Source organism: Pelecanus crispus, chromosome 2 (assembly GCF_030463565.1).
Source record: "Pelecanus crispus isolate bPelCri1 chromosome 2, bPelCri1.pri, whole genome shotgun sequence".
In the NCBI taxonomy this organism is placed as follows: Eukaryota; Metazoa; Chordata; class Aves; order Pelecaniformes; family Pelecanidae; genus Pelecanus; species Pelecanus crispus.
The window spans coordinates 149,001,701-149,023,351 of NC_134644.1; the positions used below are offsets into that span (position 1 = coordinate 149,001,701).

Here is a 21,651-nt window from a genome sequence, read left to right on the forward strand (position 1 = left end):
TCTAACTGCAACAGTTGTTTCAACTGAGTTTGAGTGGGAACATGGTCACTGCATATCCAATAAGAGTCTTTCCTTTGCAGGGCTTTCTGGTGGTGTCCCGTCACTGACCGTGAGCCACAGCTCCGGTGAGCTTTTCCTGCAGCTGTCACGAAAAGTTAATGTTGCAGATCGCCGCTGGCACAATATTAAAATTATAAATGATGGAAAGGCAAGTGTAAATATGGACAATCCTGTGGAAGCACTAATTCATGTACCTAGTTATTCCTTCCAAATCCTTCCTCCCTTCTGTAGAGTGCTCTTATCAATCAGTCTTTCATCATCTCTGCAAGAGCAGGGATTGAAGTTTGTCAGCTCAGATGTCCTTTTAGTCTTTAAGCAGTAAAGCAGAACAAGGCCTGGAGAAGTCCGATCCAATTTTGAAACTGGCCCTGCTGTTTTCTTTGTTTAATGATCCTATCTATCACTTAGACTAGACAACTGTGATAATCCAGGGGCTAAATGCTTCCTGGACTGATGGAGTGAAATATTCTTAATTTCTCTGAGCAGGAAGCCCTGCCCCACCAAGTGACTTTAGACATGCAGCACAAAGGAGAGAGATATGCTTTTGTGTAAGGGGAAGGTCTTGCTGATAGGAGACTGGTGAAGGCATCTGCTAGGCTCCCCATTCCTTTCCTGCATAAGACAAGCTGGGGGGCATGTCAGGATCTGCGATGGAGAGCCTGGCAGACCATCTACTCTGCTAGATTGTCTCTCTGGGTTCTGATTTGGCAGAAAACTCCATGAAAATTCCATCTTCCCTCTGCTGTGTCAGTGACTTGACATGGTCATGGTGGAGTCAGATCTCTCTTTTGTGTGGCTCCTTAGTTATATGCCATGTGTAATAACCTTCCAGATTAGTATGTGGAAGTGCTTTATTATTTTAATAAAGTTTCCTGCACTGTAATTGCTAGTTACTATTCCCCCCTTCTGCTAAGTGAAAGAAAATGTGTAATTAAAATGTATGCACATCTCTGGATGCAATTGTTTTAAATAATGCCTTTCTCTAGAAAGTGAAGCTGATTCTTGACCACTGCGTAAATGTCTCCATTAAAGACAATGACAGTGTCATTAAGACGATCTCCCAAATGGATCTGTCTGCCTGTGAAGCCTCTGGAGAGACTGTGGGATCTCAAAGGTAAAAAAAAAACCAAAACCAAACAACAAGAACTGGAAACATAATTACTCAAAAGAGCTAAGGAAAAAGGAGGGGGAAAAATCAGCCAAGTTGCTGTATGTTGCATGTCACTAATTCTTTCTTTCCCTTCAGCATGAGTAGGCTCTTCAGCAGCCATCAGCCCCTGCAGCTGGGTGGAGTTAAGAAGACTTTGCCTTACCACGATTCACAAAGGCACTTCAGAGGCTTTGTTGGCTGCATACGCAATGTCATTGTTGATAGTAAGGTAGGGCGACTAAGACCACTCTTGGGTTTACTGCTGTTAACTGTACACACCTGATGTGATGCTTCTCTGTGCTTTTCCAGGTCTATGATTTAGAGCACGCTGCAGAGTCCTTGAACAGCGCTCCTGGCTGTGCCTTTACCGATGAAATGTGTCAGAGTGGTGGGATGGCCTCCTGTGGTGCCCACGGCAAGTGTGTTGGTGGTTGGGATTTCTTTCACTGTGACTGTTCCCCAGGATATGCTGGACCAGCGTGTGAAAAAGGTACTGGAAGTTCTAGGGAGAAATTAATGGTGAGGATCTGTGGGAACAGCATCAAATGTAGTGCTCTAAAGTTGTCACAACTTTGAACTAAGTAGTGTAATAAGACCATGCTGTACTCTGGGAATGATTTAGATTTGCAGCAATGTAAAGATCCTCTAACTCTTGTTGAATAAAGATAATGTCACAGATGAGGATCTTGTTGAGACTGGCTTTACTTTGCAGGGGAGGCAAGTGGGCAGATGGGTTGTTTTGTCCTTTTCATCACAGCATCTTATTTCTCAGTGGTGAAAGATGAAACATTCTGCATTGTGCCTTCTTCCTCTGATCATACTGATCACAAAATGTAGTTTAATGAACATGGTAATATTTGTCACGGTAATATTTGTCACCTTGCAGTGGTTATAAGAGTGATGAGGTTGCCAGCTTGGTATGTTCTCTCTGTGAAACCTGGGGGCATAACCCTCAAGTTATCCTCAGGCCCAATTTTCCATCTATGAAATGGGGATAATTGTATTTGCATCTGTCACTGGAATTAATTGAAAGTTGTGCAATGCCCCTAGACCACAGCAGTGGGTGCATGTGGGGACATAATATCAGGCTGGCTCCAGCAAATGTGTTACCCTGTACAAAATCAGCATGAAATATGTATCAGAGAACAAAAGCATGCAAGTGTGGATAATGAAAACCTCAGAGACATTGTAAGAAAGTGCAAAATTTTAGCACAATTAAAAAATTAGGAGATAAATTATTTAATTCCTAGTAGCCCACAGCCATGTTCAGGGTACAGAGGGCACACACTTGAAGTTAGCTCTGTCCTCCCTATCTTAATACCTTCAGCAGCCATTGCTCTGAAGCAGAAATCAGAAGTGAGTTACAGGTGTTTATTGGGACTTTACCTGCCCTGTATCTGCCTTCTCCCTCTAGGTACAAGGTAGAAACGATGGGGTTGATCATAACAGTCTATAATGAGCACCAGTGCCCCATAACTTTGGAGGCTTTGTGTAGTGTTGGAAGAGAATTAGCCCCCTCAGTCCTGTAGTTTGAATGAGGTACAGGTGAGGATGAGCCACAGTGAGCGGTTGGGAAGAAGCATAGGCAACCTAGTGTTGAATCAACGTGCTATGATTAATGGACATGACTGGTGGTGTATTATACATACCCTTTTACCTCTATGCACTTGCTTTTCCTTCTTTTATACGGAACAATAATACCCTATCCAGGCAGCAAGACCCTCTCTTCCTTTCTCCATCTGCCACGCAAGACTTAAAAGGTGTGACAGTAAATTACTCAGCGGAAGCTCTGTCTGTCCAACGGGGTGAGGACTGGGATCATAATTGGCATGGTCTAGGCCTGGAGCCTTCACTGTTTAAAGTGTTTATAATGACCATGGAAATGGTTAATATAGTTCAGTTATTTGTATTAGTGTTTTGCAGACAGATGATAATGGTTTATAAACATCTGCCTAGATTTAAATCTTAATCTGTTTTGCATTATCTTGGGATGCTGGTTCACAAGCCCAACTGCTGTATTGGCTCCTACCCCTCACCACTGTGGGACAAACCAAGTGCTCAGAAAGTCATTACTCAAAATCCATAAGTCATATTCTGATGTAACAGGAAAACTTTGATTGGTTCCAGCTTCTTCTAATATATTGGGCTGCAAAATGCTGGTGTTCAGCTGGTGCTTTACAAATGGCTGAGCCGTGCTCGCAGCAAGGAGCAGACAGCTGGGGACAGGAGTCAGCGTAGTGTCCCAAGAAAATCTATCCCTGCTCATCTGTTACAGCCTGTAGCTGCAGAGATGGTGAACAAGAGAGGACAGTGGGCTAGGAAGAGTAATCTGAAGGGAATGAGCTGGAGGAGAAAAAAAAAAACGCTTTAAGAAAGAAAAGAGAGAGGAGAAACAGTGAGAGGAAAAGAGAGTGCAGAAATGAAGACTCTTGATCATTTGATATTTCATGTCCTGGGAACCATTCTAAGTGCCCCAGCCTCAGCTGGGCAGTTCTTGGATTTCTACTTGCGTGACAGTGACCTCAGATTAGCTGTTGGTGACCCAGCATTGTTCCTGTCTAGTCACTAACTTGGACTATATCTTTATTTGCTAAGAAGAAATTTCTTTCTTCAATTAAGCTGTGCCCAGAACAAGCAGATCTAGGATTGCTGTCAGGTAACGAGGCTAAAGGGGGTGCCTGCTGCATAAGAGCACTAGGGTCTGGGTGGTTTAGTGGTTTTTGATTTCCACAAAAGTGTGCAGTGCAACTTTATCACACTCTCTGCTGGAAGACTCTCAGATGGATTCCCCAGGATCATGGAGAAAGAATGAATTTCAGTGGTTTTTTGGTAGTTAAGATAATAAACACTGACTTAATCTCTCTTTGTAATTAAAAAAAATCTATATTATAACTTTTGACTCTGTGCCAGACCCCAGGCTTTCTCTTGTGCCAACTGAAATGGGAAGTGCATATTTTCTAACAGTGAGGGTTATTAACCACAGGACTAAACTACTGAAAGAAATATTAGATTCTCTTCTTTTTTTTTTTTTTTTTTTTTTTTTGGTCTTCAGATCAATACCAACTACTTTACTGGAAGATATGTTTCAGATCTTAAAAAAAAAAATATAGGAGTTACTTGACTCAGTGTAGGAGCAATTGGGTAGAATGTGTAGCTTGTAACAGGCAGAATGTTGGAGACATAATCTAATTGTCCCTTTCCTACCTAATTCTGTACCCTTTGTTTGTTCTTTTTCTCTTAATTTCCTTGGGGGTGGAGGGGTGCTTTCCATTACGTTGTCAAAGTTTCTTAAGAGCTAAAATTCTGATATTCAGAATTCGTTAATTCTCAAGCAGTAGGGATATAAGGAAACAGTAATTTCTGAGATTTTTGCTTTGGTTTTGTGTGTGTTGTGCTTAGTTCTTCCAGAATGGGCTTTTGGAAGGGACAGTTGGATCCATTATGAGCCGAGAAGCATCCTCAGCACTCACAGCACTCAGATCCAGCTGATGGTGCGCACCCGTATCTCCCACAGCACCCTTCTCAGCTTGGCCTCTGCAGATTGGAATGGATACATCCGACTGGAGGTGAGCAGTCCGAAAGCCATTCTGTTTCAGTGCTCTTAATTTGTCATGGAGTACGCCAATGAGAGAAAAAGATGCAGCTTCTGATTAAGGACACCTATTATTTAATGTCATAAAGAGCAAGAATTTTCCACCTAAGAGCAACTACTCTCATTTGTGTTGTCCTCCTCAGTTTTACCCTTTCATAGTATAGATTCTAGCTGCTTCACTGCAAAAAGTACAGGTGAGTGAGTGCATATGATACATGTGAATGGGGAAGATGGTTTTGTCCTGTTTGCCTTTTCCCATTGCTTCTATCTGTCTCCAGCTATAAAACTTGTCTCTATGTTTTTGTTGCTGTTGAAAAAGCTGCCTGGATTATATTAGCCAGAGAGAGACTAATTATCCCAGTTGTAACAGGAGGGTCAGCTGGGAAGACTTAGAGGTAGACATCAATAGGGAGAAGACTGATGAAAAGGTTCATCTGAGTTAGAAGAGAGAGTGGCCTGTAAAGAAAAAAGCTGGTAAAAATCCCTGGACTTGCAGTTTTCTTGGGGTAATTTTTATCTGGGAATAAAGCACTTACATGAAAATGGTACTCTTGTGTTTTAAAAACTCAGGTCCATTTCTTGAGGCGGGACAGTGTAATAACATTTAGAAGTGCATTTCTGTTATCAAATGTCTTTATTGTTGTCTTCTAGGTGATTGACGGCTTCTTTAGTGTTAACTTCAGCTTGGGGGACAAAAATCACTCTCTGAGAATGAGGACATTACGTATAAACAATGGCCAGTGGGTTCTTCTGACCATGGAGCGCTACAACAATGAATTTACCCTGCGTGTTAACAGTGGTGGAGGTGATCAAGAAGTGACCTCTGTCTTGGGTACGAATAGATGGTTTGAAATGGATTGGGCAAGCATTGTGCTAGGAAACCGCCTTCCCAATCATTCAGAGAGTGATTTCCAAGGTACGTGACATGATGAGTTCCCAAAAGGAGGGAATTAAAGCCTAAAAGGGGCATCTTTGAGTATATTGGAGAGTCTAAAACCCAGGTAAGAATTCCCATGGTGACAACTATGCCCATGAAATCCCATCTCCTCTACTAGGGAATTCAGAGCTAATGTGCAACTCTCTATTTACCATTGAATCTGGTCCTAGTGAAGATGTGAGGTTTCCTGTAGATGTTGAAATATAGCACTTCAGATTTTTATTTCCCATGCCAGAGGCCCCAAGTAGGGAACTCATGCTGCGATCTTCACTCCCTTTTTGCCTTGGAAGGGTTTAAGGAACAGACACAAGACCTCCTGGTAGGAGGAGAAGGATTTGCAAGGCAATTCATGGTGCGCTCTCCATTTCCTGGGGTGGGGTGCTGGGACTTAGAGACTGTGGCTCAACAGAAGACAGCTTTTTCCATTCTGTTGCTTCTCATTCAGCCCCACTTTTAAGACTACATTTTAAATCTAGGTTAATTTAGTGGAGCTGTTCTGGTTCATAGCACAGTTCTGCTAAATCATTGCATTGGTACAACCAAGCTGTCCTGGAGAAGTATTGTCAATCTGTAGATGGGCCAGGGCACATAGGCATGTGTCCTGTAGCTCTTCTTCTAAAATAAAACCGATAAGCAGTATAAGGGTCTTTTTAAAAAATATTTTAAGTTTTTTACAGTGCTCTCCTGCATATGTGCTGGGAACAAGGCTTGAGGTGGAGAAGTTGCTAACTCAACGTATTTCTTTGTGTACTCCCCTGCTTTGATGCAGGTTGTATGCGTGATGTCCAGCTGAATGGTCAGCCGCTTCTTGTGGAGGGCAAAAGCACAAAGTTTGGCTTAATTCTGAGGCGGCAAGGTGTCACGATGGGATGCCATTCCAGTGCCTGCGGCAGCCAGCCCTGTTACAGCCCTTTCCTTTGTGTAGACCTGTGGAGAAAATATGAATGCCGGTACATTAAGCTTTTGTTGTCATCCAGGGGTGGTTGGGAAGCTCGCTCTTTCTACCTTATTTCAGGCAACTTGTTTCTAACAGTGAAATTCCCTGCTGATGCTGGCCAGAGCGGCATCCCAAGGACAAATCCTGCTCTCCATGTCATCTCCCAGCATGAGCAAAACTTGCCTTTTCTTACAAGTCTGATATGGAACCTATTTACTCCACCATTTTTTCCATGGTGAAAAGATCACAGGCCAGTAAGGAAGTGAAATGCCCTTTGATAAAAGGTGGATTGCAAAAGCTTTGGTCTCTCCTTCTCTGTGTGAAAATATATATATTCTGATATAGCATATATATATAGTGCGTGTATATATATGTATAAAATATATATTGCATATACAATATATATTTACATATGTTTTCTGTAAAGAAGTTGAAATTGATCATACTTTGTTTGAAACAATGACACTTTCAGAATTAGACTGTCACAAAATTGGATTCTAAAATTGGCTGCCCAGGGCCAGACCCAAAGCCCACCAGCTGGTATCCTATGCAATTAATTCCTTGGAGAAGATCCGCTCTTTAAGGAAAATTTTCAAAACATATTAAAATATACCAATCAAAATACATGTGTTTCTGTTCAAAAAACCAAGCATACATACATGGAGGACTGGAAGAAGGTGCCACTTGCATTCCTTCAATTCAGCCAAAATTTGGCGCTTCTGAGGCCTGGTGATTCATTGCTGAAAGAGGATGTGAGATGGTCTTAAGTGTGCCTTGGGACACTCCTTTCTTCAGTCTACTTGTGCAAGAACAATATGAAGGCTCTTCCATTTATTCACTAGTATTTCTTCTTTGGATTGCAGAAAGCAGGTCTGTGCTCCTCACAGCATTCCTGCATGGCCTCTTCAATTACACATCAGAAGAAATCACTTTCTCTTCCGATTAAAGTCCTAAAAGACAAGATGGGTCATTCTGAGGAAGTCAATGACATCTCTTTCCCAAAGGCCCAGATGAACATTGCAAAGCTTATACTAAGTGCTTGCTAACCCCATTGATCGCAGGCATCCATTTCCTTCTAGGGGTTTTGAACATGTCTGTAGAAAAAGGGTTAGTCTGTTCAGAAGCTGACTCCTTAAGGAAGGAGTGAAGCTCTTCTGTGTATCTTCTGGATAGGGAAAGCAGAACATATGTTCATGTTTTCATAAGTCTACTAGCTCACTATGTTAGAGTTTACATCTGTTTCATACTCGCAATGTGGATTTGTGGTTTGCTTGGGAAGACTTTAATTATTGGCTTTAAAGAAATAGTAACAAACTTTGCACAAAACAACATACAACTCCAGGTGCTTTGCTTGCCTAAAAGATATCTTCTGCTTTTGTTGTTCAGGTGTCCAGCTGGGAAAGTAGAAGTGACTGACAACCTTACAGGGCTCAGACACTGTACCTCATCACCTTGTGGACACTGGACCTGTAGGAATGGGGGTACCTGTGTGATTCAATCCCAAGACAAGACTGTCTGCCAGTGCCCCGAAGGTTACAAGGGGAGATGGTGTGAAATTAGCCAGGTGAAGGCTGGAAGACCCACAGGACTCAGCTCTGGCTCTATTCTGGCAATCAGCATGTGCCTCCTTGTCTTCCTAGGTAGGAAAGCAAGTGCTTTTTTTCTTTCTTTTTAATCTTGTACCTTGCTCCATTGAATCAAGTCTGCTTTACCCTTGGAAGTTGTGATCAGTGTTTCACTTTTTCTGGACATCACCAGTTGGGAGTTCCTTTGAGGATGCTAAGAGACAGGCATCAGCCCATAGTTACAGTTTACTTGCTTTGAAGCCAGTTCACGCAAATTTAGGACTTCTCTCTTTCAGAATCACTTATTTTCAATCGTTCTTAAATAAGAGCTTTCCATCTGTGTGTACAAATCTGTGTGCAGCCACATCCATCTGAAACTCCCACCTTCCCTTGAGCCCTTACATTTGTATTAGGTAGGACCTACAGCTAGTACATGCTATTCACATATTAGGAAGGCAGAGATCTTTCTCTAGAAAGTTTATGATCTTAACAGGCAAGCCTCATTAAGAGTGTGGGGCAGAAAGAAATGTGCACACTGTCCAGTTTTAGGCGCACTTTGGCTGAGAAGTTAATAACACCATAAAACCATTTCTCATATTGATAAACTGCATACACATCTCAGAATAGTACAGACTCCATGATTATATTACACTTGTAACCTTCATTAAAACAGTGTTTTGCTTACTTTGGGTATCTTATTTACTCAGGATTGGTGAAAGGCCAGAGATTGGCCAAAATGCCTTCTATTTAAATGGATTCCTTTAGGTAAGTAAAATACCCTGTTAATGAAGTTTATGATGTAATATACATAGATGATTCTTTACATTCCTGAATATAAGTTGTTTATATGTTAGCAATTACGCATCTCTTACCTGGGAATTTGGTTGTCAAATTAAGAGTTGATTTAATATCTCAGGAGTCATGTAGCTACTTGTTTATCATGTATCATACTTTGTTGTATATATGTCATATAACAAATGCATGTCTTTATTTCTTCTAGCACTCTTGGTCTCCTACACGGTGTGGAGTCAGTGGGGAAGCTCAGGGTTTCGGAAAGGAGGAATTTACCACATTCCTGAAGAGCGTGAAAGCTGGGAGGATGTTAGAGAAAATGTCTTCAATTATAATGAAGAAGGAGGTGGAGAACATGACCAGGTATGATGCAACTTCAGTCCAGTCTTTGCAAATCCAACCTCTCCTCACCTTCCTTTCCCCGACCTTTTATTTAACTTATTGTCCTTATCCAATTGGCTTTTTTTTTTTTTTAACCTGAAGTAGTCTTGAGTGGGAGGCATCTATTCCAGTCCAACCTGTACCTTTCATGATGCTGGTCATCTGTGGCACCTTTGAGGGGGCTGCTCTGGACACAGCAGTCTTGCTTTAGCTGAAGACTGTCATTACACAAAGGGATTTGGTATGATCTGAACTTATCCCTCTGAACTAGGCCCCCTCTTTTCTTCAGTTTGTAGAGAACTCACAGAATCTAGTTTTGTGTTGCATTGAGTTTTAAAACATTTTTTGGAACCTGTTTCCTATTGTGTTGTTTCTCTCTGATATTTGCATTCTTTTTTTTCCAGAATGCTTACAATATAGATGAACTGAAGAAACCTCTCCATACCATTTCCCACTTCTCCTTGAGGGCAGATGCTCCACACTCCAGGACACCCACTGACCCAAAAAGAGACTCACTCCCAAAAAGTGCACATCAGAAACAATCAACATCAGCTGTTACCAGTGTCCCAGACTTCAAAGAATATGTTTCTCAAATCATCTGGGATGCAGACAACAATCTACAGAGTTTTCCAGCTGACACTATTCATTTTTACTGCTTAGAAGGGCAATGCTCTCTAGCAGGGAGTCTTAGTTCCTTAGACTCCATTAGTGGTGATGAAGATCTAAGTTATGATTGCCTCCAAGAGTGGGGGTCAAAGTTTGACAAGCTTAAAGAACTCTATAAGGTCTCAAACGAACATTTGTAACTAGAGTTAAAGGAACTTGAAACATTGCCATGACATGTGGACACTACTTTTCAAAATGCCCTTTTCTATATATAAGGTACATCAAGGAACCTACTTGATGCAAGTTTTTAGTTACAGTGGTATGATATATTCACTTTTCCCAGAAGTGATAATCCAAACAGTCTTTTTATATGCACTGTGCAGTTATTTAATGGTAGAAGTGCAAAGACTTTTAAAGCATGATTTTTCTTGAAAACTTTGGAATGTAGGATTTGTACAGAATAGCATTATAATATCCCTTTTTATTTGTGTAGACCACAGTAACTTACTATAGAATCATAGAATAGTTTGGGTTGGAAGGCACCATTAAAGGTCATCTAGTCCAACCCCCCTGCAATGAGTGGGGACATCTTCAACTAGATCAGGTTGCACAGAGCCCTGTCCAACCTGACCTTGAATGTTTTCAGGGATGGGGCATCTACCACCTCTCTGGGCAACCTGTTCCAGTACTAGGATTGTCCTGGATGCAAGAACTTGAATTATTTTCTCCCTGGTATTAATATGATTACTATCAGGTGGGTAGCAATGGGTAGGACATTTTTTTTTTAAATTGCATTCATTTTAGACTGTAAAATAATTATTACAAATGTTAAATATAAAACATTTTAAATTTCTGTTTTTCTTGTCAGCTTTTGTCTTAACCTCCTAAACTGTAATCTGCCCTGACATCACACGCGCCATCTCACTCACTCACAGGCTGGCCAAACCTGTGAAGCTTATCTGTCTGACCCTTTTTTAATTACCTGTAAAAAGGGGGAAATAGTGGAAGGATCCTAGCTGTTAATAGCACGTTGCTGACATAACAATTTACACTCTTAAAAGCAGTTGTCAGACTTGGGAAAAGTTTATATTCAGTAAGCTTTTATTTCCAACTTTGCTCTCCACATGGAACCTTTCTTCAAAGTCTGCAGCTGGAAAACAGAAGAGCTGATAGCAGGTGTGAAGAGAAACTAGAAGGGAATCCAGGCAAAAGTTGGAACCAAACTCTTTCCCTTGGGAGAGTCATTGTAAAAATTGGGTTCCTCAAAACAGAAAGCTTGGGAAATCTACCCTGTTCTCCTTTGCCTCCTCCTACTCCCACCCCCCCAAAACAGAACTGTGGTTTGAGCATGGAAAGGGAGTCAGGAGCTTCTGAAATCTAACATTGCCTTGAATACTCACCTCTGTGACCACGTTGTTTCCCTTTCTCTCTTTCTTACCTGTCTGAAATAGGGGCAACTACCAATGCCTGGGGTGATGTGTGAATGTTAATAGGTGCTTACAGTGTGCTTGAAAGCTCTGAAGTGCTAAGGTTTGTTTGTTTTCTACTCAGTGTTTTTTTAATTATCAGTACAACATGATACTCAACATTTGGTTTTTATTGAAGTCTTGACACTTTCTTTGATTTATAAATATTGTTTTAAAATTAGATCTTTCATCACTATTCATCATTTTACTTGGCATAAAAAATGCAAATGTAAATTAGTTTTGTACCTAGAAGGAAGATTTTTATACTATTAGAACAAGTATAATTTACACTGAAAATTGATTGAACAAAAACACCATGTGAACTGAATAAAACAATCTGCATTCATTCCATAAAATTATTTATATCAATGATACTAAAATAGCAATATTTATTAGAGAGACTTAGAGCAAGGAGTCAGTATGAGCCACTCCTTCATGCCAAAGGCTCATACGGCTGGGCATTGATTGTTCCTACAAAGTCATAAATAAATATTGTAGCTATATTAACATACAGCCGCATCTTGCTTAATGTAAATTTTTTCTCCTTTCTAAAGATGTATGGTCTTGTAAGAAACTACAAAATCTCTTAGATCCATGGATATTACATATGTTGTTGCTGCAAATGAAAACTGCTGAGGCCCAGAACTTCAATACGGCGATTGTTCCGAGTCTTGAACCCTTAGAACAGTTTCATGAAGTGCATATACATTTTTAATTGCTCTTTGTTAAGTTGCCTCTTCTGAATTTGGTATCAAGTAAAGCTTAGCATGATTATTGGTAAGCTGTCTATTCCAGAAGAGACTAATTGGAACAATGTACTACAAATAGTGCTGACAGGCTAACTATGATCTCCCAGAGGATTATATTGTAATTCACATTCTGAAACGGAACATTTTATATATGGATGCATTAAAAAATAACTCAGGAAAGTTGAAGCAGTAATTTTTTTCCTTCAGCTGAGGACACAAAATAACACGCACGACAGAAGACAACAAATTGCATTGTAGTCAGGACATGTAAAGGACTACTGTCCTCGTGGAAGATGAGAAAGAGGGAAGTTCTGCTGTCTCCTTGGGTCACTTACAGCCAAACAGTGAATGTTTATGGCTGGCAGGTCACTGTCTGGCTAGCTAGTTAAGTGGACTGAGACTGAGAAAGGGCTATTCTGGGCACTCGTTTGATGCAGTATCCCGTTCCGCTTGCTGCGGATGTTGTGGCTGTTGAGCAGATGAGTAGCAGCCCTGTAGGAAAGGAAGAACAGCCCAGTCACTTAAGGCAACGACTGGGGCAAAAGAGATTTGCCTCATATATCTACCCTGAAAACTTGCTGTGCAGCCTTTGTGAACTCTTTTCTTGGTAAAATATTTGAAAAATTCAGCCAGATGACTGAAATAGTTAAAAGCTTCTACTAGTCATCCTGCTTCTCCCCCAGACACTGACAGGAAGAGGTAGGTGTATCTGCAGAGCTGGAGAACCAGCTCCTGGCTGGCTGCGGCTTAGAGACTGGCACAGACAGACACGGGCTGTGTAAATGTGGGCATCTCGACGGCGGTGGAAGCTGCTGCTGAAAAGGTGTAGCTGCTTAGAATAGAATCATAGAATCGTGGAATCGTTTAGGTTGGAAAAGACCTTTAAGATCATCCAGTCCAACCATTAACCTAACATTACCCAGTCCACCACTAAACCAGTTAAGGGCGGAGTAGCAATTTCATGTTTCCTGGCTTGGCGGCTGAATTATTTTTTAATGAAAGTAAAAACGAGGAATCATTAAGTTGGAAAGGATCTCTTAAGATCATCAGTCCGACCACCAAGCCAACACCACCATGCCCACTAAAGCAGCGGCTTCTGCCACTTCACTTGAATCTGCCCTTGTTCATGGACCGGGGTCTTAATTTCGTTGTCTTCTCACAGGGCGTCAAGGAGTGCCCGGGCAGGAGCACGGGGGGTCAGCCATTTTGCCCTAAGCTCTGACCACTGGAAGGGCCCAGCTCTGAGCACTCCCTTCTTGCCCTCTTCTCTAGGTAACTGCTGGTCACCGCAAACGAAAAAATGAATTTACTGACTTAAGCAGCGGCAGGGAGGGAGGGAAAGGTGAGGCAAGAGCGGATTTAGGAGCCCGCTCGCCGCGGCTGCGAGGGCGACTGGCAGCCCAGAGCCCCGCCCCGCCCCCCCCGCCGCGGTGGGCGGGGCCTCAGCCGCAGCACCGCCCCGTCGCCCGCGGCTCCGCGCCGAGGGGCGGAGCCTCCCGTAGCCCCGCCCCCGGCTGTGCGAGGGGGCGGTGGCCGGCGGCCATCTTGTTGCCGCCTCTTACGGGGCAGGGCGCGACTTGCGCGGCCGCGGCCGCTCGCGGGGGTGCCCTCGGGGCAGGCGGCAGCGATGAGCGCGGAAGCGGCGGACCGGGAAGCCGCCACCTCCAGCCGGCCTTGCACGCCGCCGCAGACCTCCTGGTTCGAGTTCCTGCTGGAGGAGGCGCTGCTGGAGCAGCACCTGCAGAAGCCCTCTCCCGGTGCGTGCGGCGCGGCCCTGCTCTGCTGGCGGCCGCCTCCCCCCCTCGGCTTTGGGCGCGGCATGGCGTCGCTCCGCGCCTCCCCGCGGGCCCCGGGGAGGAAACGCTGGCTCCTCTCCCTGCGGGCCCCTTCCCTCGCCGCTGCGGCCTGCGGCTCGGCCGCTGCCTCCGCCTTCCCGGGGCCTGCTGCTGGCGCTGCCAGCCGGGCACGGGCGCCGCCTCCCTCCCTCCCTCCTTCGTCTCTCCCTCGCTCCCTCCCTCGCCTCTGGCTTCGCCCCGGCGCTGGTAACGCGGTGGCGAAAAGGCCCCGCCCGGAGTGTAGGCCTGGGCGCGGCGGGGCCGCCGGAGGGGTGCGAGGTGGAAGGGTGGCGGTGCGGAGGGGTCTGCGGCCCGGGGGCCTGCGCGCTGCGGCGCTGGCGGCTCCGGGGGTGGGCAAGGCAGGGTGCCGGGGCGGGACAGGGGCGTCCGGCCCGGTGGGCGGGCAGCCACGGCTGGGCAGCGGTAGTTAGCCCAAAGAAGAATGTATTTTTCTTGTTTTACGCTAACTTTCCTATTTAATAACTTCATTTCTCCATCTTTCCTGTGTGGTAGATCGCTTTTGCTTTCACATACGTGAATTTTGTTTGTGGAAATACTACCGGTTACTTATTTTTACAGTGTTAAAGTGCTGTTTGTAAAAATCATTACAGTTTGCGGCTGGTTTTCTCCCATTAAGTCTTGCTAGCATCAGGAACTAGAGCCCTCCTAAAGGTTTAGTGTTGAAATTGCTCTGTCTGCTTAGACCTGCAATGAATAGAAACTTAGTCTGATGTATTATAAGAAAGTAGCCATATTTGAAAATAGCTGATCTTTTGAGGATCGTAAGTGGGAATCGTCTCTTTCAGTACCTGAATTCTATAAGCAGGTGGACGAAACAGGAAAACCTGGGACAGTGCCGCCTCTACAAAAAGTAAATTTAAGCATAGTCAGGCTATATCTTTATGCTTACATCTTACACTGCTATTTTGCAGTTAAAAATAATGATTATTACTAGTTTTATGTTTCACAGAGTTCAGTGAGAATATAATAGTTATGATTTGGCTTCAGTTTTCCAAAACAGCTCAAAGGTACTGGAGACACTGTCTTATTGTAAGGGAGAGATTTGGGTGCTTTTTTTTTTTTTTTAAATCAGAAAATCAGTCCAAAAGTATCTTCTAAATGTATTCAGAAGTGCCAGCAGTTGCCTGGAAATATATTTTAAAATACAGAGGGGAAATACAAGTAGGTATATATTTTTACAACAGCTAACTTGTGATTTCAATAGGCAACACTTATTTTCTGTAGATACGAGTACTGAAACATAATTAATACAAAATAATGAAAATAAGTAAAAGTATGAGAGTGTGGTTACCATGGTCAAGTAAACTTGAAGGTTAAACAAAGGTATGTTAATAGTCTGATTTGAGTCAGCATAAGCAAGATACCCTTTGGGATTAGAATCTCCAGGTGACAATGTCAGCTGTATAAATGACAGGGAGATAAGATCCCTATTCATACCTGCAACAAGAAATTAATTTCTGGGCTTACAAAGAATTTGAAGAGTGGCTGTGTTTTTTGCAGATCCACCACCTGTACAGCTGATTGTCCAGTTCTTGGAACAAGCTTCGAAACCATCAGTGAATGAACAGAACCAAGTCCAGCCACCACCTGATAACAAAAGAAACCGAATTTTAAAACTTCTTGCTCTTAAAGTTGCTGCTCATCTGAAGTGGGATTTGGATGTATTAGAGAAGAGGTATAGTCTGTACATCTTCAAGCTGAAATTACTAAATCAAAGTGGCTTGAGATCTTTATTTTAACAAATGGAAATCTGTCTTCCTTCCTTTTCTGACAGTATCTTCCCTACATTAAGAAGTCTTGGGCGTGACATGAAATAGAACTTGATTTCAGTTCTGTGAATTAGAAAAGGGTTTTGATAAAGGCAGTGTCTGTGAGCAAATCAATACTGTTTATAACTTAGAGAGGAAGAATAGTGGGTCTTGGGCATTAAGATGTTCACATCTAAACTGTATAGAGATGAATTTTAGGTTACATTTTCTTCAGTGACAAAACTAGCTTAAGTTTCGCCATCCTGACATGCTTGAAGTTGGAGGTCTTTCCTCAGTTTTGCTGATGTAAAGCACTCCATATATCTGCAAAGTAGATCACTGAACTGACTGGTTGAAATGGGCAAAATCCACCTTTGCATTTTTTGTTTGAATTTTTTTTAACTCAAATAATTTCAGCTGCTGAATGGTCTGATGAGGCAGAACAGTTGAGAACTACTTTACTCTGGCAATGCTAAGCACGTTAGGGAGCTGCACTTCAGAAGTGTAAAATCTTAGTGGGGCAATACTTGCCCCAGTTGTAACTTGCATAGAATCGTTTAGGTTGGAAAAGGCCCTTAAGCTCATTGAGTCTAACCATTAACCTAACACTGCCAAGTCCACCACTAAACCATGTCCCTAAGCACCACATCTACACATCTTTTAAATACCTCCAGGGGTGGGGACTCAACCACTTGCCTGGGCAGCCTGTTCCAATGCTTGACAACCCTTTTGGTGAATAAATTTTTCCTAATATCTGAACTAAACCTCCCCCGGTGCAACTTGAGGCCATTTCCTCTTGTCCCATCCCTAGTTACTTGGGAGAAGAGACCCATGCCCCTCTTGCTACGACCTCCTTTCAGGTAGTTGTAGAGAACAATAAGGTTTCCCTTGAGCCTCCTTTTCTCCAGGCTAAACAGCGCCAGTTCCCTCAGCTGCTCCTCGTAAGACTTGTGCTCTAGACCCTTCACCAGCTCTGTTGCCCTTCTCTGGACACCCTCCAGCACCTCAATGTCTTTCTTGTAGTGAGGGGCCCAAAACTGGACACAGTATTCCAGGTGCGGCCTCATCAGTGCTGAGTACAGGGGGACAATCGATTCCCTGGTCCTGGTGGCCATGCTGTTTCGGATACAAGCCAGGATGTTCTTGGCCACTTGGGCACACTGCTGGCTCATATTTAGCTGGCTGTCAACCAGGACCCCCAGGTCTTTTTCTACCAGGCAGCTTTCCAGCCACTCTTCCCCAAGCCCGTAGTGTTGCATGGAGTTGTAACCCAAGTGCAGAACCCAGGACTGAGCCTTGTTGAACCTCATACAATTGGCCTCAGCCCGTCAATCCAGCCTGTGCAGACCCCTCTGTAAAGCCTTCCTTCCCTCAAGCTGATCAGCACTCCTGCCCAACTTGGTGTCATCTGCAAACTTACTGAGGGTGCACTCAATCCCCTCGTCCAGATCACTGATAAAGACATTAAAACATTTGGCTTGCAGACACCTTGGAAGAAGAAAGTTCTTCATTAGATAGAAGTTACACTGACTCTGAGTGTGTTAAAGTTTATTTTGTTTAAAAAAAAAAAATCATGTTATATTGTCTTATTTTTCTTGAGTTGCTCTGAAAAGCATATGGTCTTTACAATGTTACATAGAAATTTTTTTAATTTCAGAAGTATGTTGAAAAAACAATATTCCTTCAAATTACTGGTAGGGCTTGTTTCTTCCTATATACTTTTACTTGTGTTGCTCATTTGTATTATAATTTTTTTGTTGTTTTATAATGTGCTATAAAGAGCAGCAAAAGGGCTTGGAATGAGATCATCTTGATTTTTACCTATGAAGCTTGGTGGGGTTTGAGGTTTTTTTGTTCTCCCCAAATAATATTTTTGTTATCCATTAAGCTATGTCATATTTATCTGCCTTAGTGAAGTGTTGAGAGGCAGGATTACCACTTGCCAAAGTACCTTTGCAAGATACTGCACAACTACAGAGAAATGAACAGAAATCTTTATTGTGGTTGTGAAAATACTGTATGGACAAAAGTATCTGGTATACAGCAGGGGTTTTTTTATATATACTTCAGCTTTGAAAGCAGATGTATGTGAATGTGTACAAGAGGACTTTTTTTTTCTTTTTTTTTTATGGCTGCTTCCCTTCTTGCAGGAGAAAGTTATACTGACATTTATTCATGCTGTATTTTCTGTCAGTTAGTACCTTTACGTACAAAAATGCAGGTATAATCCTGATTCAAAAATCAGCCCTACTGTATGACACTATTGGGCTGATTCTGGGTTGATAGGATTGTTTTGTCCATCTGTGGTGGGTTTTTTTGAGAACCAGTCTGAAGTAATTTCAACTACTAATTTAGCACCTCTGTATAGTAGTTAGAGTTCTTGTTCTGTTAGCTCGTGAAGCCTAAGATTATTCTTAATTAAGAAACATGCTTTTGGTTTTTAACTGATTATATGCAAAGGTTCAGTCATGGTAGTTAAAAAGGAATAAAACAACAGCTTGAGCCCAGCTTTCTTCTAAAACTTCTGCTGTTATAAACAACTGAATGATGTTCTACTCTGGCCAATGAAAACAAGATTCCTGGACCTCACATAGTAAAAACAGCATTTGTTAGTTTAAAATGACAGCTTGATAACAGACCTGGAGGCTGATATTACACAAGACCTAAAATTTGTTAAACAGGAATTCTGGCTTTAGTTGCTAAAAGTGTAGTTTCACTGGTGATTTTCAGTGCTGTTGCAAAGAATGCAAATTTTTCACAGGATCAAAGGTGCTTTGGCAGGAGCTGATCACTTCTAATTTCAAATAATGTCTAAATTGGTGTTTCAGTTGTGTTAAATTACACCTCAAAAGCTTGGAATGATGCAGTCCAGCCTGCATGCCTTCTCATTTTATCAAGGAAGGTTCTGTCCCAGCTAATGTATATTTTACATAATACAGCTTACAGTGCTCTACAGTGTTCTATTCCAGTTCCTAGTCTTAACTTCACTGTTTGCTAGTGGATGCTGGAGAAGGGGAGATGAGCCATAACAGCACAGAGAAATGCTCCCTTTACATGAGTGAAATTCCATTTGCAATGGAAATGTGATTGTTTACCTTCTGGACGTATGATCTGGGAATACTTTGAAAATAATTTCTTATTAGTTGGGACCTGCTGTTATAGGTGATTGGATTATTCTGGGCATGTGTCTGTGTGGACTAATGTAGTGGTGCATAGTGGTAGTTCAGCTGTCAGGGCAACCTTCTACTTTGGCTTAACTTATGCTGCTAATACTGGTAACTGCTTTACATACCTGATCTAGAATGCCATCTGATACAGAACATTTCATTATGCTAAATAAACATACTACCCTTACTTTTATGGGACATTAAGTAATAATATAGTACTGAATAGTAGTATATATTATTTAAACATTACAGAGGTAAGATTACTGTATGAAGTACCTGATTCTCTTTTGTTTTTTTGTAATAGCTTGTCTGTTCCTGTACTGAACATGCTACTGAATGAACTTCTGTGTATCAGCAAAGTTCCCCCAGGAACTAAACATGTGGATGTAGACCTGTCCAGCTTACCCCCAACCACTGCAATGGCAATACTACTCTACAACAGATGGTAAACTACTTTAAGGCAGTAGTCTTAAAATCATGATAGAACAAAACAATGTTTTCTTCTATCTATATACTTGTACATAGAAGAAGGAAGAATCTCAAAGTAATAATAATTTTGTGATCTGTAGGTAGGTTATAGTGAGGAGCTGAGTCTGAAAAGCTATTCTACTGCTGGTTTTATTCCCTAAAAAAATAATCAAGGTAGTGGTTTCAACTGTCACCTTATAAAGATAAAAATCTTGTTCTCTTTTAGCTTTTTATGGACATAAGACCATTTCTTAAATACTAGATGTGCTCTTGAGTAGAGGATGTATTCTAATGGTATAATGTATCTGAAATGATAAACTGATGTTCTCAAGAGGCGTGTAATCTGTTTATTATATTTCTGAGGCTAATACCATTCTTTGCTTAATTTCCTTCCCTATGTAGGGCCATAAGGACCATCGTTCAAAGTAGTTTTCCTGTAAAGCAAGTGAAACCTGGTCCACCTCAGCTAAATGTGTAAGTTACAGGTATAATTCATTTGGAGTTTGTATTTTGTAATCAGAAATTTAATTTCTAATTGGATTAAATCATCTTAATAACATACAGTTGCTTAAAATGGCTATTATAGCATGGAAAACTTTCATTTATTTCAAGTATATTCTTATTTTCCTGTCAGACATGCTCAATACATATATGTACTTGTCTGTTGTTCCACTCTTTTAGTATGTTATTATCTTTGTGCCTTCGCAGAGGCATGAAAAATCATGGGAGAAGGGGAGATGGCAATTTGCTGAGGCAGAATGCTTATTCTCTAGTTTAAACATGGTACATTTCTTGCATCCTGTTTTAACTTACAGTATCTTGCTTAATACAGTTGTTTTATTGTAGCAATTCACCACATTATGTATGATAACCTGAGAAATAATGAAGTATTTTCATTTGCTTCATTAGGCAATAAATTGTAATTTAAATTTGGTATTCATTTTGCATTCTAGAAGTTGTGTGGCTTTAGTTACAACCTGTCCTTGGAATTGACTTTTATGTTATCAATTTCTCCGACAAAGTTGGGAGTATCTCAGTGGTACTTTTCATATGTTTTATGTTAATTTTATACTCTTAGCACTAGGCCATACTTGTTTGAGAGGAAAGGAGGTTGTAGTGAGGTGGGTGTTGGTCTCTTCTCCCAAGTAGTTAGCGATAGGACGAGAGGAAATGGGCTCAAGCTGTGCCAGGGGAGGTTTAGATTAGATATTAGGAAAAATTTCTTCACAGAAAGGGTAGTCAAGCATTGGAACAGGCTGCCCAGAGAGGTGGTGGAGTCCCCATCCCTGGAAGTGTTCAAAAAACGAGTAGGCGTGGCTCTTTGGGACACAGTTTAGTGGGCATGGTGGTGTTGGGTTGATGATCTTGGAGGTTCTTTCCCACCTCAATGATTCCTAGTTTTTACTTTCATTATAAATAACCCAGCCACCAAGCCAGGAAACATGGAAATGCTACTCTACCCTTAATTGGTTTAGTGGTGGACTTGGTAGTGTTAGGTTGATGGTTGGACTGGATGATATTAAAGGTCTTTTCCAACCTAAATGATTCTATGATTCTATGAGAGAGTCTGTTAAGTATGTTGATTAAAAAATACCACTACTACTACTCATTTTACTATAAAACTTGTATTGTCCTATATGTATGAGAGTCTGATCCTGAATGAAAAAATTCTATATTGGGAAATAATTCAAAAATACTTGTAATTTTTCCATAAACACATCAACACACTACTGCCCCTGACACATGCTTGAGAAGAATTAAATAGTGAAGCTTCAAGAGACTTGAGGCTGTGGAAGCTGGTTTCTTCATGATAGTTTTGCTCATATTAACAATCTGATTTTTAAAGAAAAAAGCAACAGAAACTTTGTAACTTCCATTTTATTGAACCACATTCTCATCCAAAACCATCTTTTCATTATATAATTCTGTATTTTAGATACAGATAGATAAAAACAGTCAGTGGTCCTGCATAACAATGTTTAAAATGTAATTAAGTAAAACTTACTGTGAATTAATTGTTGCGGTCTAGAACATGAAGTAAAATAACATGCAGGTTTGCTTTATAATTGAGATCTTGACCTCTTTTCTGTATTTTCCAGGATGAACCAGATGCAGCAAGAAAAGGAACTGACTGAAAATATTTTGAAAGTGGTGAGACTTTTTTCCCCTCTTACTTT

General features: G+C 41.6%; 2 protein-coding genes across 2 annotated transcripts in view; both read left to right on the top strand.

The window, feature by feature from the left end:
* Nucleotides 1–10,220, top strand: part of LOC104033029 (neural-cadherin-like) — a 59,703-nt gene extending 49,483 nt beyond the window's left edge. The window contains exons 24-33 of the mRNA XM_075705601.1: nt 81–208; nt 1,047–1,174; nt 1,307–1,439; nt 1,520–1,700; nt 4,610–4,776; nt 5,454–5,718; nt 6,509–6,689; nt 8,063–8,316; nt 9,242–9,396; nt 9,819–10,220. Of these exons, the coding sequence (XP_075561716.1) occupies nt 81–208; nt 1,047–1,174; nt 1,307–1,439; nt 1,520–1,700; nt 4,610–4,776; nt 5,454–5,718; nt 6,509–6,689; nt 8,063–8,316; nt 9,242–9,396; nt 9,819–10,220 (1,994 nt within the window). The remainder of the gene's footprint in view (nt 1–80; nt 209–1,046; nt 1,175–1,306; nt 1,440–1,519; nt 1,701–4,609; nt 4,777–5,453; nt 5,719–6,508; nt 6,690–8,062; nt 8,317–9,241; nt 9,397–9,818) is intronic.
* A 3,642-nt stretch (nt 10,221–13,862) lies between these two features.
* INTS8 (integrator complex subunit 8) overlaps nt 13,863–21,651 on the top strand; it is a 28,253-nt gene continuing 20,464 nt past the window's right edge. Inside the window, exons 1-5 of the mRNA XM_075706298.1 lie at nt 13,863–13,992; nt 15,592–15,766; nt 19,311–19,451; nt 19,877–19,948; nt 21,574–21,625. Of these exons, the coding sequence (XP_075562413.1) occupies nt 13,863–13,992; nt 15,592–15,766; nt 19,311–19,451; nt 19,877–19,948; nt 21,574–21,625 (570 nt within the window). The remainder of the gene's footprint in view (nt 13,993–15,591; nt 15,767–19,310; nt 19,452–19,876; nt 19,949–21,573; nt 21,626–21,651) is intronic.